The 14,950-nt window shown below is 41.3% G+C and overlaps 1 protein-coding gene across 1 annotated transcript; it reads left to right on the top strand.

Annotated features, from left to right (window-relative positions):
* The first annotated feature begins 9,666 nt into the window (after positions 1 to 9,666).
* Positions 9,667 to 10,763, top strand: LOC148847201 (putative E3 ubiquitin-protein ligase ATL44). The gene has a single exon (XM_088948193.1). The coding sequence runs from the start codon at positions 9,818 to 9,820 to the stop codon at positions 10,613 to 10,615; it is 798 nt and encodes a 265-aa protein (XP_088804319.1). The 5' UTR covers positions 9,667 to 9,817; the 3' UTR covers positions 10,616 to 10,763.
* Positions 10,764 to 14,950: the final 4,187 nt, after the last annotated feature.

Below are 14,950 nucleotides of genomic sequence, written 5' to 3' on the forward strand. Positions count from 1 at the left end.
CCTGGTATGGCATATAATACATACTTAATAGAAGCTAGAGGGTGATGACACTCCATGAGCAAGTATGAGAGAGAAAAAGTAGGAACATGGGTGTTTAAGTATCTATCTTACAATTCCCTATTCTCTTTCTAAATTTTAGTTTTCTTGTAAAATTACCAAACTATCATTGTTTCTCTAAGCTTGAGTCCTTAGTAAAAGGGCAACTTATGTCAAAATCTCATGTTTTGGCATCCTAAAACCAGCTCGTCAGGTTTTAACTCTTTCTATTATGAGTTTGGTTATACAAATCCTGTTCCACCATTCTTCTCTATCAAGCACCATATATATTTTGTTACATTAACAGGTTTTCTTTGGTCTTTCCCTTGCTCTTTCATAGTCTTTTACTTGTGGCAATTGAAAGCTATATATATGAAGCTCAAATGTGTCTTTCATAGATAACAAATAATCAATTAGATCAAACTGAATTAGATAATTAAATTATATTTAAATGAATTTATTAAATTGCTGTAGAGCCTTAATCAAATAAGATAGTTAAAGGGCCGAGTATAATCTGGTGGGCTCGGACTTGATTTGACCTTGTATGCAGGAACCAGAGGTTCAACCTGAATCTGACGCAAATATGATGCAGGAACCAGAGGTGCAACCAAATCTGAACACAGATCGCACACTAAGCTTGAACTCGGCCCACAAGCCCAACATTTCTGGATTCTCAACTATAATTTTCCAAAATTACTGTACCTAAAAGCATTAAAATATCTTTCCAACTGAGTCGACTGAGTATTTTTTAATTTCTGACTTTTCTTAAGCCGACTCAACTGACCTGACGAGTCATCATGATATGACGACCGATCCATTCACATCCCAAGACTATCTCAGAATTCAGCCAAGTCTGCACTTGACTTAGTGATGCTAAAGCCATCATCGTTAGAGCCCGCTGGGAGCTGTTTTGGGAGGGCTCTTGAGTTGATTGAACTGCCTTGAGCCGCTACCGAGAAGCCACAGCCCTCTCAAAAGAAATTTTATTAATTGAATGATTAGGTGAAGCCGAGAGATTAATTGAATGATTATGGGTCATATATATTTTATTAATTACTGACTACAGCCCATTGCACAGCCATTGTGTTAAGCTAATCTTATCTCGAGTTAATATAGGCCAATACTTGACTATTGTACCCACGGCACCCACGTTTTAATTACCCAGAAATTTGAATTAATTAAGAATTAATTAATCGAAATGGAAGATTGGCAGAAATTGAGCTCACATGAAGAATAACAATCCCATGTCTCCAGAACCCGCCCTCTTGGTCTCTTCACTTACTCGGCTACTCACACTCAAAGGTTGATCTTGTCAGGTCATATTTTTGAAATTTTTACAAATTATAATATAATCCACTTTCCATCCAATGGCCACAAATAATCCCATGTAATGCAGACGATAATCCTTGTTGGCTTCGGTGTCAAAAAGAATAGATATGAAAACTCCATTGAAATAACTCAAAATGGAGCACGGATTTATTCAATGTTTTCAAAACGACCCGGACGATCAATCGATTAGGGTCTGGTTTGTGGGTTGAACGATCTGATCATTCAAATCGAATGTCCAGTTTTGGAGAAAAATGGAATCAGTCACTTGATTGATTCTCAATTTTTTCGATCCCACCGTCTGATTTTGAAAATCATGAAATTATTTAATTTCTTATTATAATTCAAATTATCAATTTTTAGGGTCACCGTGCTGAATGCCTATATTAATACTCATATTAATATTATGTAAAATCCCTAAATTTTCTTATAAACCCTATTTTTAATTCTTAAATCCTAAACCTTTAAACCCTAAATTTTAACTGAAAATGCATTTCGTAGTATACACTTTATCCAATATGGTAGAAGCCAATAATTCTTCTAGATACTTTGAACCATTCTCTTAATTGATATCGACCGGTCATCAGTTTGTGCCATATAAGGTCAGTTCCGAATCAACTTTCGTATGTATCTCTGGTCCGAAGGGAGTATATTTTCTTTTTCTCTTTTAGGAATTCAACATTTTTTTTCTTGCCATCCTTATTTGATTCAAATAGAGAAGACTACTTTTTCAGTTGTATAAATTTCAATTTCTTCTCCCGTCAATAGTAAGAGATAGAGGATTATTCCTTTTTTATAATTTATATTGTGATGGTCGGTCAGATTCGGGTGCAGTATTGAATATTCTTATTTTATATAGCTTTCAAAATATGTCACAATTCAGAAGTGGCTTAAGGCTAGTTTCAAAGCCTTCCATGGCTGCTTTTAGTAGGTGTTTGGCATCAGTGCTGGAAACATCACACTGTTTTTTCATAAAAATGCCACTAGGCATGTGGAGTTGTAAACATCATAACCGGTGCTGCCACATAGGCATTTTCTGATAAAACAACATTGATTTTGTTTAATACCAACACTAGCAGCAATGTTTTTAACATTGATCTATATTATCCAACGTCCAAGATAATGCAGCATCATTGCACCACTAGCAGCAATGCACCATTTTCTCATAATACATTGAATTTGACGTTGCTCCAAACCACACTTTCCGATTTCTAAGACATGGTCTAGAGTAACATTTTTTCTGAAAAAATAATACCAAACAAGAGGATATTGTTTGAAGCACCGTTTTCTCTAATATGGTGTCTACCTGGCACCGTTTTCTCTAATATGGTGTCTACCTGGCACCATTTTCTCACATTAAACATTATAAACTGTTACAGTTTCACTTCTGAGATGTTAATTGATGATGTGTTCTTTTGTTTTCCCAATAACTTGGCTTGTATGTATCATCATCATATTGAACCTTTTAGAGGGTGTTCTACAACATGAACGTTTTTGTTTTCACATGTTTCTGAAATCACCATATCCGCTAAAAAATAAAAGCGTGTTCAATCTTGAACTTTGTTTTTATTTTCAAAAGAAAAACAACTTGGTTTTTGTTTATACATGTTTTTTGGAACCATCAACAATGGTTTGTAAAACAAAAACAAATTTTGTGATATAGAAATTATATGATTTATGGAGCATGATATTCAACAATAAGATGAAAAACATGTTTTTGAAACCGGAAATTTAACAACACATTTTTTTGTTTAAGTTTTGAAAATAAAGATCAAATACACCATTAAGAACTTTTTTTTTTGTGTTTTTGTTTTGAGAAACAGTCTGCTTCCAAATTAAATCGGATGGTTTTCATCTATTTGGTAAACCGGCAACAAGAAAAACAATTCGTATTTTCCTTTGATAACTTTGTTAAGTAATAAGTTTCAGAGTTTTATACTTTCTGTTTTTCCAATGTTGAAATACAGGTAAGTTCTGTAGAACTTTTAATCCAAACCTGCAAACAGCATATCCTTTATTTCTTTGCTTGTAATCCATTACTTCTCTTTATTTCAGACCAACAGGAGCCCTTGCCACCCCCATAATATATGGCTAAGTAGACTCACTACAGTTTCTACATTATGAGGTGCTGTTTGGACAGGCTATGCATGATTGATGGTTGTAACTGTGGTATTACCATTAGAGTGGAGTCAATTCAATCGTACCCCCAAATGTTAAGTCAAGGAGATTTTTGGAGATAGATTTCAGGCTTTCAGCACATCACGTGTATTTGTCGAGTCCGAATTTACCGGAGAAAAAATCTTGTACAGAGGGCTGAGCAACCTATCATGAGTGAACACACGTTTTATACACACAGCGCCCATGTGGCTGGTCCATCAGTAATATCTGTAACTGATTATTATTGTGAATAAATGTGTTCACTCGTGATAAATTGCCTGGTCCATTGTCCATTGTGCATGATTTTATCTCCGGCCAATCCGGATCAACAAAATACATGTGATATGGGATCCACACCTTCTGAATTCTGCATATGGACTGCCTAACCTGTTGTGTATATCTCCGGCTAATCTGATCCCTAATTTTTTCCTTCTTAAACTAATAAGGCTCGTAATCTACTTAAAGGAATCATTAATTTTAATCATGGTTTTTAAAATCGGACTGGATAGGGAATCGTTTTGGGGTCTGGTTTTTGGGTCGAACAATTCATAAAAATTTTAAAAGTTTTTAAAAAATGTAAAAAATTATTCATAGGTTGAACGGCTCGATCGCCTGAATCGGTGGTTCACTGACCAAATCAACGATTTTTGACCAAACAACGGTTTTAGAGTAAAACGGAACCGGGTTTTCCAATCCGGTCCGAATGTTGTGAACTGTCTCTTCCAATGTATATGTCCAATCTTCTCAATTATGAAGAACATCAACCCATGAATACGTTCTCAACTTCTCTAATTCATTAGCTTTTGGATGCCCCTACCCCAAAATGTGCCCTTAATCATACAAGGGTCAAGTGAGAGAATTCATGATTATCTTGACTTCCCCCCTGATATTTTTCTGAGTTCTTATTGAGCAATTAAAGAATAGAGAAAACAGAATGTGGAAAAGGCAAATAAGTAGATATGTTCTGTTGAAGATTAGAGGTCTGGTTCAGTCATGTGGCAAATGAGATGGCCAAAACGAAGTCTGCATGGTTCCCATAGAACAAGGCCCGTTGATTAGGGCAAGTTTCAGGCCAATAGTCTTCCAAGTCTTGTTCAATCAATGCAAATTTAAAGAATTAGTTCAGCCATGTTCATGCACAAGAAGAAACTCATTGACTCTGCCACTTAGAACTGCCATAGGTATAGAGATAGGAGCTGCAACTTATGAAGGGAGTCAGAGCTTGTGTAATGGGGTGGCAATTACCTTGGTCCCCCACATCTCACCTAAATGGGTTTAAAAAAACCCGAAATTTCAGCTATTTTGTTTCCCAATAACCCATATGGAAATGAAACAAACCAAACTTATATTATTGATCATTGAGCAAGGTTCAAAATATTGTTATGTATCAGCCCGTATCGGTCAATATATTTTATATTGGAGCCTTTCCAATACGTCCCTACAAGGGGTGTATCAAGTCAGGCCATGGTTCAAAGGGTAGCCAAGACTTAAACCAACCTCTCTGAACCAGTTTTGAAAAAAATAAATAAATAAAACATGAAAAAGCACCAATACAGGCCGATACGCCTTACAGTACCAGCATATCGGCCTGTATCAATATTTAGAACCTAGCCATTGAATATATATGTGGGTAAAATATTTTAATGTTCCATTATGAAAACAATAAGAAATTGTGTTAAAACTGTTGGAAACCAGAATTTTTGGCAGATAAAATTTCTTTTTTTTTTTTTTTTGAAATGTTATGGGATTTCAGTTGAAAAGTGTAAAACATATTATGAAATTCTGGTTGAAAAAAAGCTGGGGGAAATATCCAGATGACTGTTTCAGTAAACTTACCTAAACCATTCAAAAAATTTGGTAACTTTTAAAACGATGTTCATCAATGAAAGAATCCTTTTTTCACTCTTATTATCCAAAATGAAAAAGAAATATCTGAATGGTAATCAGAACCAAAAATTCAGTCTTTGTTACCAGCACATAACACTTCACACTAAATAGCAAAGGTTTATGTAGTCCAATCTGGCAAAATAGGAAGCCAAGCCCAGCCCAGCCCAGCCCAGCCCACTTATGATTGACTTTTTTTTTTAGCTATGACATCTGCAACTGCAATATATCATTAATTTAGATATGTTTAGTAATCTAAAAGGGTGCTAGTGTAAACTGAAAATAGGGTATCTAAAATCAATGATCAGTGGGCTAGTCATGGCCCAAAACCTTGGATATAAGTAAGATGGGCCTTAGAATTGAATTTTTTTTTTTTTTTTCCTATTAAACCTGACCGAACTCAAGCTGGTCGAGTTTGGGTAAGGGGCTTATGGGCTGCTGCGGCCCAATGTATTGCCGTACTCTTAAATCCCCTTTTTTTATTGGGGTTTACTTAGTTAAATACGAGGAGATGAAGATGGTAAAATGCCATAAATAACAGAATCTAATGTGCTTTTTATTTGATGCAAGTCTGTATTTCATCATTCTATTTTGGCAAAAACTATGATGCATGAACTGCACCGAGAGTGATATTTTAATGTTGTTAAAGTTTTTAATGATTTAAATACACCCTGTGAAATACCAAACGACGAAAAATATATACATCGTGTGTCACTTTTAACACAATTGATTGAAATTTTAAATCATCTATAGTGTTTAGATAAAGAGAGAGATGTGAAGTAAAATTTAGTTTAATTCATCATTATCTTTATCATCTAAGCCTTGTCCCGACTATATGGGGTCGAGTACATGAGTCCTATTCCTCCATTCCTTTCTGTTCAATGTCATGGAGTAAAACTCAGTTAAGGCGTTTACACTGGATATCTCGGACTTTGGATCCTTTGTGGTATTGAACCATGAACTATATTCAACAAAGAGTTATGAGTAACCAAAGTCCCAATGAACTGCTGTATGCTTCTATGGTGAGTTTCTTTTCCTTTGAAACAAGTTTCTATAAGACCTTTAAAAGGCCACAGACTCTTTTGGGGGGTGCAAGTCAGCTACTGGATTTGCTGAATCTGTAAATTTGTAATGCATCAGGCCCAAGCCCAAGCCCAGGCCCAGGCCCTTCAAATTAATTCTAACAAATGCTCAGCCCAAGCCTGCTGTTCAAGCAATTCATAGATATTCCTGGAGTACAGAAGACAAGAAGAGAATGGAAATGCAGTTGAGACATGGAATTGGAGACTTATTGGGATCCATGTCAAAGACGATTGGTAACAGATTGGGTTTTGTGTATCCAAATTTGTTCTGAGGTTCAACTCTCAGGGATGAAGACGAAGTTGACGAACCTTCAATGTACTATTTTTCATGGACAGCATTTAGAGATAAGATTTGGTGAAGATGGAATCTGGTCATTGTCCCAAAACAAAGTTCAAGAGGCTAGTATCATGACCTCCTAAGCATAGGATGAGTGTCTCTAATTTAAATTACAGATAGGTATCCTGAACTTTCAAAAATAGACACTTGGGTCCATCTGTTAGTATTCCGTTACATAATGTCAATAATATCATTTTTGTGTATTTTTTCGATTATTCTATAGAGTAAAATCATCACCAGAGAATGCGTCATCAGAAAATTTGAATATGTTATTTGTTGTCCATGTGAGATGGTCATCATGGAGAGACGTAAGAATGATCTCAGAAATACATGAGAAAGTTCTTTTTGGTATTATCTAATGCTTAATTTACTGAATACTAACAGATGGACCTAAGTGTCTAATTTTAAGAGTTCAAGGTACTCAAGTGTTGCAATTGAAAGTTTAGGATACCCATCTATCACTACCCCAAAGTACAGGGTACCTATCTATAATTTACCATTTTTTTAATTTTTTTCATTTCATGGGGCTAGATGAGATAAGGTGAGTATCTAGGGATATTTTCACCTTAATACCCTGACCTTTGGGGGTAGTGTCAAGTTAGTACCTGAACTTTCAAATGTGTCACTGTAATACCCAAACTTTCAAAAAGTGTCAAGTCGGTCCCGCCATTAACCGACCTTCAGTTCATGTGAGTACATGATGACATGTACAACTTAAAATTTTTGAAAATGTCAAAACTACCAATCAAAAGAAGACACTGTTCACTGTCTTCTACATTAAGACTGAACTCGTTGAGATGTTAAAGTGTTCCATAAAGCTTTGAAACTGGGCCCTCAATAAAACATATTAGGCCGGAATATCATCTGAGCCAGGCCTAACCGGCCCTCTCCAAAATTTAACAAACCTTGGATCATTCGTTACTCAAATCATGAGATTCTATGCTTCGGACTCGGTTTAAGATTGGGTTTTAGTTGGGCCAATGTCTCAAAAGTGATGTTGTAGGACTCGGATTCCACAGAAAACCAGAATGCTCACCGGACCATGGTTTTATCAGTTAACCGAGTGGTTGGCCCATCCCAACTGTTAAAAACCCGTTATTTAACCAGGACCCAGAAAGGCCATTGGATCACCGTGTCATCGGTTCAACCGCCTAGTCCGGTCCGATCTGTAAGATACCAAGTCGACAGATCCTATAAGGAAACGAGATGGGCATATGGTATTTTCCTCTCCTCCCACTTTCACTTCTCCTTGGTAGAGCAAAAGTGGACAATTGAGTATGAAAAGGTTGAAGTTTGATACTGTACCTCAAACCATCCAAACTCATGGTTTTTAGCCTGTAGATTGGAGTTCTCAATTTAAACCCACCTCTTATTTTATCAATCTGAGTGATCACTTCACCAAAAATGGACCCCCCAAGATTCTAAAGATCCAGAAGATGATTGGTATGATCTAAACCATTCTTCTTAATTTGGTGGGCTCAGAAAATACACTGCAAGCCAGTAACCGACCCAGTCATGGTGGGTCTCCATTGGCATTGTTCCACATGTTCCTTCACCTATACTTGATAGAAAAAAATAATAATTTAAAACAACAAACGTCAAGACCCAAAGAGACCAAATTCTTCAGGTCCAAGATGAAACATATCCTCCCTGTTAGACCTGGCAAAAAATTGACTCAATCCAACCCGAAAAAATAGAGTTAGGATATCATTTTGAATTACCTGAATTTGAGAATGACCGGACCCAACTTAACCCCTGAAAAAAACTGGGTTGAATAGGGTTGGTTTATGGGTCAACCTGTTGACCTGATTGTTAGGTCTAATTGGGACTATTTATACATTGTTAGAAGTTTTCGCACTTTAATTTTTAGTATTTAGTCTTTACTCTTTATTGTTTACTCTGAATTGTTAAATGTTCAAGTTTTTTTATTTAATGTTTGAAATTTTAATGTTAATTCCTTTAATTTTGGCATTTTTCATGTATTTATTTTTTATTTTTAAATTTTAATTATTTTTTGGGATGACCAGAATTGACCCATGGGTCAACCCTAACCTGAACATTTAAGGTTAGGGTCTAGCATTTGGCAACCCAACCCAAAATTCAACCCGACCCAAAATCAACCCAAAGTGTCTTGACCCAACCCAAACCTGACACACCCAACCCAATTGCCAGGTCTACTCCCTGTAAATGTTTAGATTTGTTGAACAGATCAAGATTTTAAAAACCGAATTGGATACAGAACCGTTTTAGTTACTGGTTTCCGGGTCAAACAGTCCAATCATCTAGTTGGACTGAATGCCCTGTTCTGATTTAAAAAGATAAAAAAATTAAAAATATAATTAAAATAAAAAACTGGCCAAAAACTATTGTTCAGATCAACAATTTGATGGTTCGACCACCCAGGTCAGCGGGTCGATAATCAAATCAATAGTTTTTGGCCCAGGAGTGATTTTTGGATGAAATGGAATCGGTTGCCTGACCATTCCCGAATCAATTGGTCCAACCGTTCAATCCGGTCCGATTTTCAAAACCATGGAATGGAACAGATTGAGTAATCAGGGTACCCTTTTGGCCGAAGTGCCTTCCTACTCATTTACGCAATTGGCAAGTTGCAGCCAATAACCACAACAAAAATAAGATTAGTTTGAGACAAAAAGTTGGATGGCACCAAAACCAAACTTGTTATCTTAGATAATCAGTAATCCAAGGCTGATCAATAGCAAAAGAATACTATAAAATAAATAAAGTGCTCTACATATCTATAGCTATCATATAGTGAAAAGTATCTTATCTATCACTCTAGATTACTATAAAATACCCAACAACTTGATTTATTTCAGTGACTAATTAAGGAGTCAATGTCATGAGACATTTGATCCCTCTTTGTTTTTTCTGATTAGATAATAATGGTATAAAAGTACTAAAGCCATGTCTAGCTTTCATGAACCATCTCTCACAAAATTTTGCTAGACCAGGCTGTTGCAGATGATATGGGATGGAGAACATGGAGTCACCACCCCAACAACCCTCCCAAGAATCCCATCTCCTCCTCACCCCACTAATGATCTCCATGGCAGGAATTGTGGCCACAGCTCTGGCAATTGTAGCCTACAATTTTGTGCTGACCAGATACTGTGTGAGCAGGCGCCAAGATGAGACCTCTGAAGCAGTTCAAGGGAACCAGGCTGCAGTTGGGGTGGAAGAAAAGGAGCTTGAGTCCATCCCAATTCTAGCTTACTCCAGCAAGCAAGGCGGAGGGTTGTTTCATGCTGAGCAGAGCGAATGTGCCGTGTGTTTGGGTCATCTGGAGGAAGGAGAAGTGGTACGACTGTTGCCCAACTGTCGACATGCTTTCCACCTTCGTTGCATTGATAAATGGCTTGCTTCGCATTCGAATTGCCCGCTCTGTCGAACACCCATCATGGCCTCCATGTCTGTGGTGTTGCCAGTGCTCGGCCCTGTGGATATGGAGGTGGAAGAAGAAGATGATGATGATGATGATGATAGGCATGTTCAAGTTCAACAGAACAGCAGCCAAGGTCTTGGTGCTGGTGCTGGTGATGCTATTAATATTTCCATCGGGCCTGGGAATTCAAATGCTTTGCTTCAACAATCTTCTTCTTCTTCTTCTTCTTCTTCTTCCCTTGTCTCAAAAGTTGGTTTTTTGCAGAGTAATTCATGCAGAGTAGAATCTGTTAGGTGCTTAGGTTGTGTATCATCCATGTTAATGAAATCCTTATCACTATTGGGGATGGTTCATGGCGGTACATCCAATAGAATCCTTCCCCAATGAATCAGTTTTGATTCAAATGTAAACTCTACTCATTAAAGTAAAAGGATGGTTGTTGCAGCTGCGGCTGATGATGATGATGATGACTCTCTCTCTCTCTGTGTACCAAAAGATATATGAAAAATGATCTTTGCTTTGCTTCTTGTAGTAATTCTTCATGTCACTGTGAAATGGGAAAATTAATATACCTAAGAAATGAATCTAGTGTAGCAGATTGGTGACTATTGCAACAGAATTCCATTCATCCCTTCCCCTTTTGACTTGGGTTTGCCATTTCCTGTTTGTTAGCAGGTTGTTCATCACTTGCTGGGGCACTGTTTCTTCTTATGAATTGAAATTAGAATTCTCAAGCATTTCTCTCCATAGACTTGGCCCTATCCTCCTCATTCAAGGGTCTTGTAGCCATGGTTTTAAATCTTGGAAATTTCTTTCCTTTTTGACTCTTGATGGATCCATGATCAAATTTTTATATCTTAGACAAAACATTTCACTGAATTTCATATTTAATATTTTAGTATTTTGTAATAATAATTATATATTATATAATTGATTCTATATTATTTCATAATTTCTATCCCAAAAGCCACCCACAAGAAAAGACAGGAGGAGATTGGTTACTGATGGAGGTTGATCAATATGTGATGTAACCATTTTCGGCCACGTACCAGTGTTTTGTGATGTAAAATTTTTTGGCTAAGTACCTCGTTATTTGACCCGGTGGTGACGTGCCTTAGTGATGAGCTACTTGGTGGTGAACTGCCTACTAGCGAACTGCTCGGTGGAGAACTGCCTGGGGGAGAATTGCCCGATGGCGAACTATCTGGCGGCGAACTGCCTGGTGGCGAACTGCCTGGTGGTGAACTGCCTGGTGGCGAACTGCTTGGTGGTGAATTGCCCGGTGGCGAGCTGCTCGGTGGCTAACTGCCTGGTGGCGAATTGCCTGGTGGCGAACTGCCTGGTAGCGAACTACCTGGTGGCGAACTACTCGGTGGTGAACTGCCTACTAGGCGGCCGGTGACTTAGAGAATGCTGGAGCTCCCTGGTGCGGCGTAATCCGACTGCCCTCAGCATGAGGTGGTCTTCTTTCCTTTGTAGGCAGCGGGAGCTGAGGGACCTGCGAGAACTTCATCTTTTACTCCTCTTTGTAGGTGGCGGGAGCTGAGGGACCTGCGAGAACTCCATCTTTTCCTCCTCTTTGTAGGTGGCGGGAGCTGAGGGACCTCCGAGAACTCCACCTTTTCCTCCTCTTTGTAGGCGGCGGGAGCTGAAGGACCTCCGAGAACTCCATCTTTTCCCCCTCTTTGTAGGCGACGAGAGCTGAAGGACCTGCGAGAACTGAATCAAAGGTCCCGGGGGTATTTTCCCGGCGGGGGCTCTCCGACGCTTAAGTTAGCACTCTTATTGTAGAGAGCTTTGAAGATAATATGAGAGAGCTAGAGAGCAGGGGTTACTTCCTTTTCCCCCCCCCCCCCTCCCCTTTGGGGGGTGAGGTCTTTATATACCGGAGTCCTCGCGGGTTAGGTGGGTGAAAAGCCTCCAAACAGTAAGACTCGTCGCATCCTGTCAAAACCGGGGTACGGTGGTGAACTCCTCAAGGTCGTCAGGCTGGCGCTTGTCAGGCGGCCAAGTTGGTGCCTGGGCCAGGTTGTCAGGGGGGCGCCTGCGTCAGTTGGCAGGTCAGTGTCTAGGCTAGGTCGTCAGGTCGGCGCCTGTGTCAGTCGGCTGTTCAGTGTCTAGACCAGGTCGTCAAACTGGCGCCTGTGTCAGTCGGCAGGTCAGTGTCTAGGCCAGGTTTGTCAGTGGACACCTTATGGGCGGCTTGGCCGGATCATGTGCTAGGCTGGTCCAGGTCGGCCAGGTCGCGTAGGCCGTGCCCAGTTCGCGTAGGCCGCGCGCTTGGCCGCTCGCAATTCACGCAGGCCGCACGCCAGGCCACGCGCGCCGCGCAGGTCGCGCCAGGCTGGCCAAACTGGTGCCCAGGTGGGTCACCAACTTCGTAAGTTTGTTGGTTGGGTGTTTTCCTAGTTATCACGAGGTGCCACATGTCACAATTTCACCAGAGGGCCAAATCTGCCCTCATCAATAGCCCCCCACTCCCGAACTGATAGTAACTCAACGAAGGGAGTAGGATTTCTTTTGGCCCGTAAGTCGATGAGCTAGTAAGTGCTTATCCAATTACTAGTGTGGCCCATAGGCTTTGGGAGCGACTCGTAGTCTACTCTTCTTTGACTTTTGCCCGTGCCAGAGAGGCAACCGGGTCTTTAGTAGTAATGTGGCCCGTAGGCTTTGGGAGTGACCAGTGCTCTACTCTTTTCTAAATTTACCCGTGCCGGAGAGGCGACCGGGTCTTAAGTAGTAATGTGGCCCATAGGCTTTGAAGTGACTAGTGGTCTACTCTTTTCTGACTTTGCCTGTGCCGGAGAGGCGACCGGGTCTTAGGTAGTAATGTGGCCCATAGGCTTTGGAGTGACTAGTGGTCTACTCTTTTTTTACTTTGCCCGTGCCGGAGAGGCGATCGGGTCTTAAGTAGTAATGTGACCCGTAGGCTTTGGAGTGACTAGTGGTCTACTCTTTTCTGACTTTGCCCGTGCCGGAGAGGCGACCGGGTCTTGAGTAGTAATGTGGCCCATAGTCTTGGCCTGCATCAGCTTCATAATGCCGGTCACCTACTCCTACAAGAAGCTACTAGGGGCTCGACCTTCGGGGGCAGCACTACTAACTTTAGGTTGCCAGCTCACACGGGAGCCTTGGAAGGCTCGACCGGTAAGAGCGCCTATGTAGTCAGTTGGCCGCCAACTCCCGCGAAAGCCACGAAGAGCTCATCTTTGTAGGGGGGACCTTGCGGAGATGACTAATGTGGCATTATCTGAATTGAAAGTAAGGTTGGTAGAACTACTTAGTCCGTTAGCTCCCAGCATAGTCTCTGAGTTCATAAAAAATGTAAACTATAAAGTGATAGCTTCAATTTCTAAAAAGTGAGGACTTAGCTTTGGAAAGATGAGAACTTAGCTTTTGTAGGATGAGAACTTAGCTTTTTGTAGTGTGTTCCCACAGACGACGCCAATTGATGTAACCATTTTCGGCCACGTACCAATGTTTTGTGATGTAAATTTTTTTGGCTAAGCACCTCGTTATTTGACCCGGTGGTGGCGTGCCTTAGTGATGAGCTACTTGGTGGTGAACAACCTACTAGCGAACTGCTCGGTGGAGAACTGCCTGGGGGCGAACTGCTTGGTGGTGAACTGCCCGGTGGAGAACTGTCTGGTGGCGAACTGCCTGGTGGCGAGCTCCCTGGTGGCGAACTACCTGGTGGCGAACTGCTTGGTGGCGAACTGCCTGGTGGCGAGCTCCCTGGTGGCGAACTACCTGGTGGCGAACTGCTTGGTGGCGAACTGCCCGGTGGCGAGCTGCTCGGTGGTGAACTGCCTAATGGCGAATTGCCTGGTGGCGAACTACCCGGTGGCGAGCTGCTCGGTGGCGAACTGCCTGGTGGTGAACTGCCTGGTAGCGAACTGCCTAGTGGCGAACTACCTGGTGGCGAACTGCTCGATGGCGAACTGCCTACTAGGCGGCCGGTGACTTAGAGAATGCTGGAGCTCCCTGGTGCGACGCTGCCCTCAGCATGAGGTGGTCTTCTTTCCTTTGTAGGCAGCGGGAGCTGAGGGACCTGCGAGAACTTCATCTTTTCCTCCTCTTTGTAGGTGGCGGGAGCTGAGGGACCTGCGAGAACTCCATCTTTTCCTCCTCTTTGTAGGTGGCGGGAGCTGAGGGACCTCCGAGAACTCCATCTTTTCCTCCTCTTTGTAGGCGGCGGGAGCTGAAAGACCTCCGAGAACTCCATCTTTTCCTCTTCTTTGTAGGCGGAGGGAGCTGAAGGACCTGCGAAAACTGAATCAGAGGTCCCGGGGGTATTTTCCCGGCGGGGGCTCTCCGAGGCTTAAGTTAGCACTCTTATTGTAGAGAGCTTTGAAGATAATATGAGAGAGATAGAGAGCAGGGGTTACTTCCTTTTTTTCCTCCCCCTCCCCTTTGGGGGGTGAGGTCTTTATATACCGGAGTCCTTGCGGGTTAGGTGGGTGAAAAGCCTCCAAACGATAAGACTCGTCGCATCCTATCAGAACTGGGGTACGGTGGTGAACTCCTCGAGGTCGTCAGGCTGGCGCTTGTGTCAGTCGGCCAGATCGGCGCCTGGGCCGGGTTGTCAGGGGGGTGCCTTCATCAGTCGACAGGTCAGTGTCTAGGCCAGGTCGCCAGGTCGGCGCCTGTGTCAGTCGGCGGGTCAGTGTCTAGACCAGGTCGTCAAGTTGGCGCCTGTATCAGTCGGCGGGTCAGTGTCTA

The sequence above is a fragment of the Nelumbo lutea genome, chromosome 6, assembly GCF_056320005.1.
Source record: "Nelumbo lutea isolate HS-2025 chromosome 6, American lotus-T2T, whole genome shotgun sequence".
NCBI lineage: Eukaryota > Viridiplantae > Streptophyta > Magnoliopsida > Proteales > Nelumbonaceae > Nelumbo > Nelumbo lutea.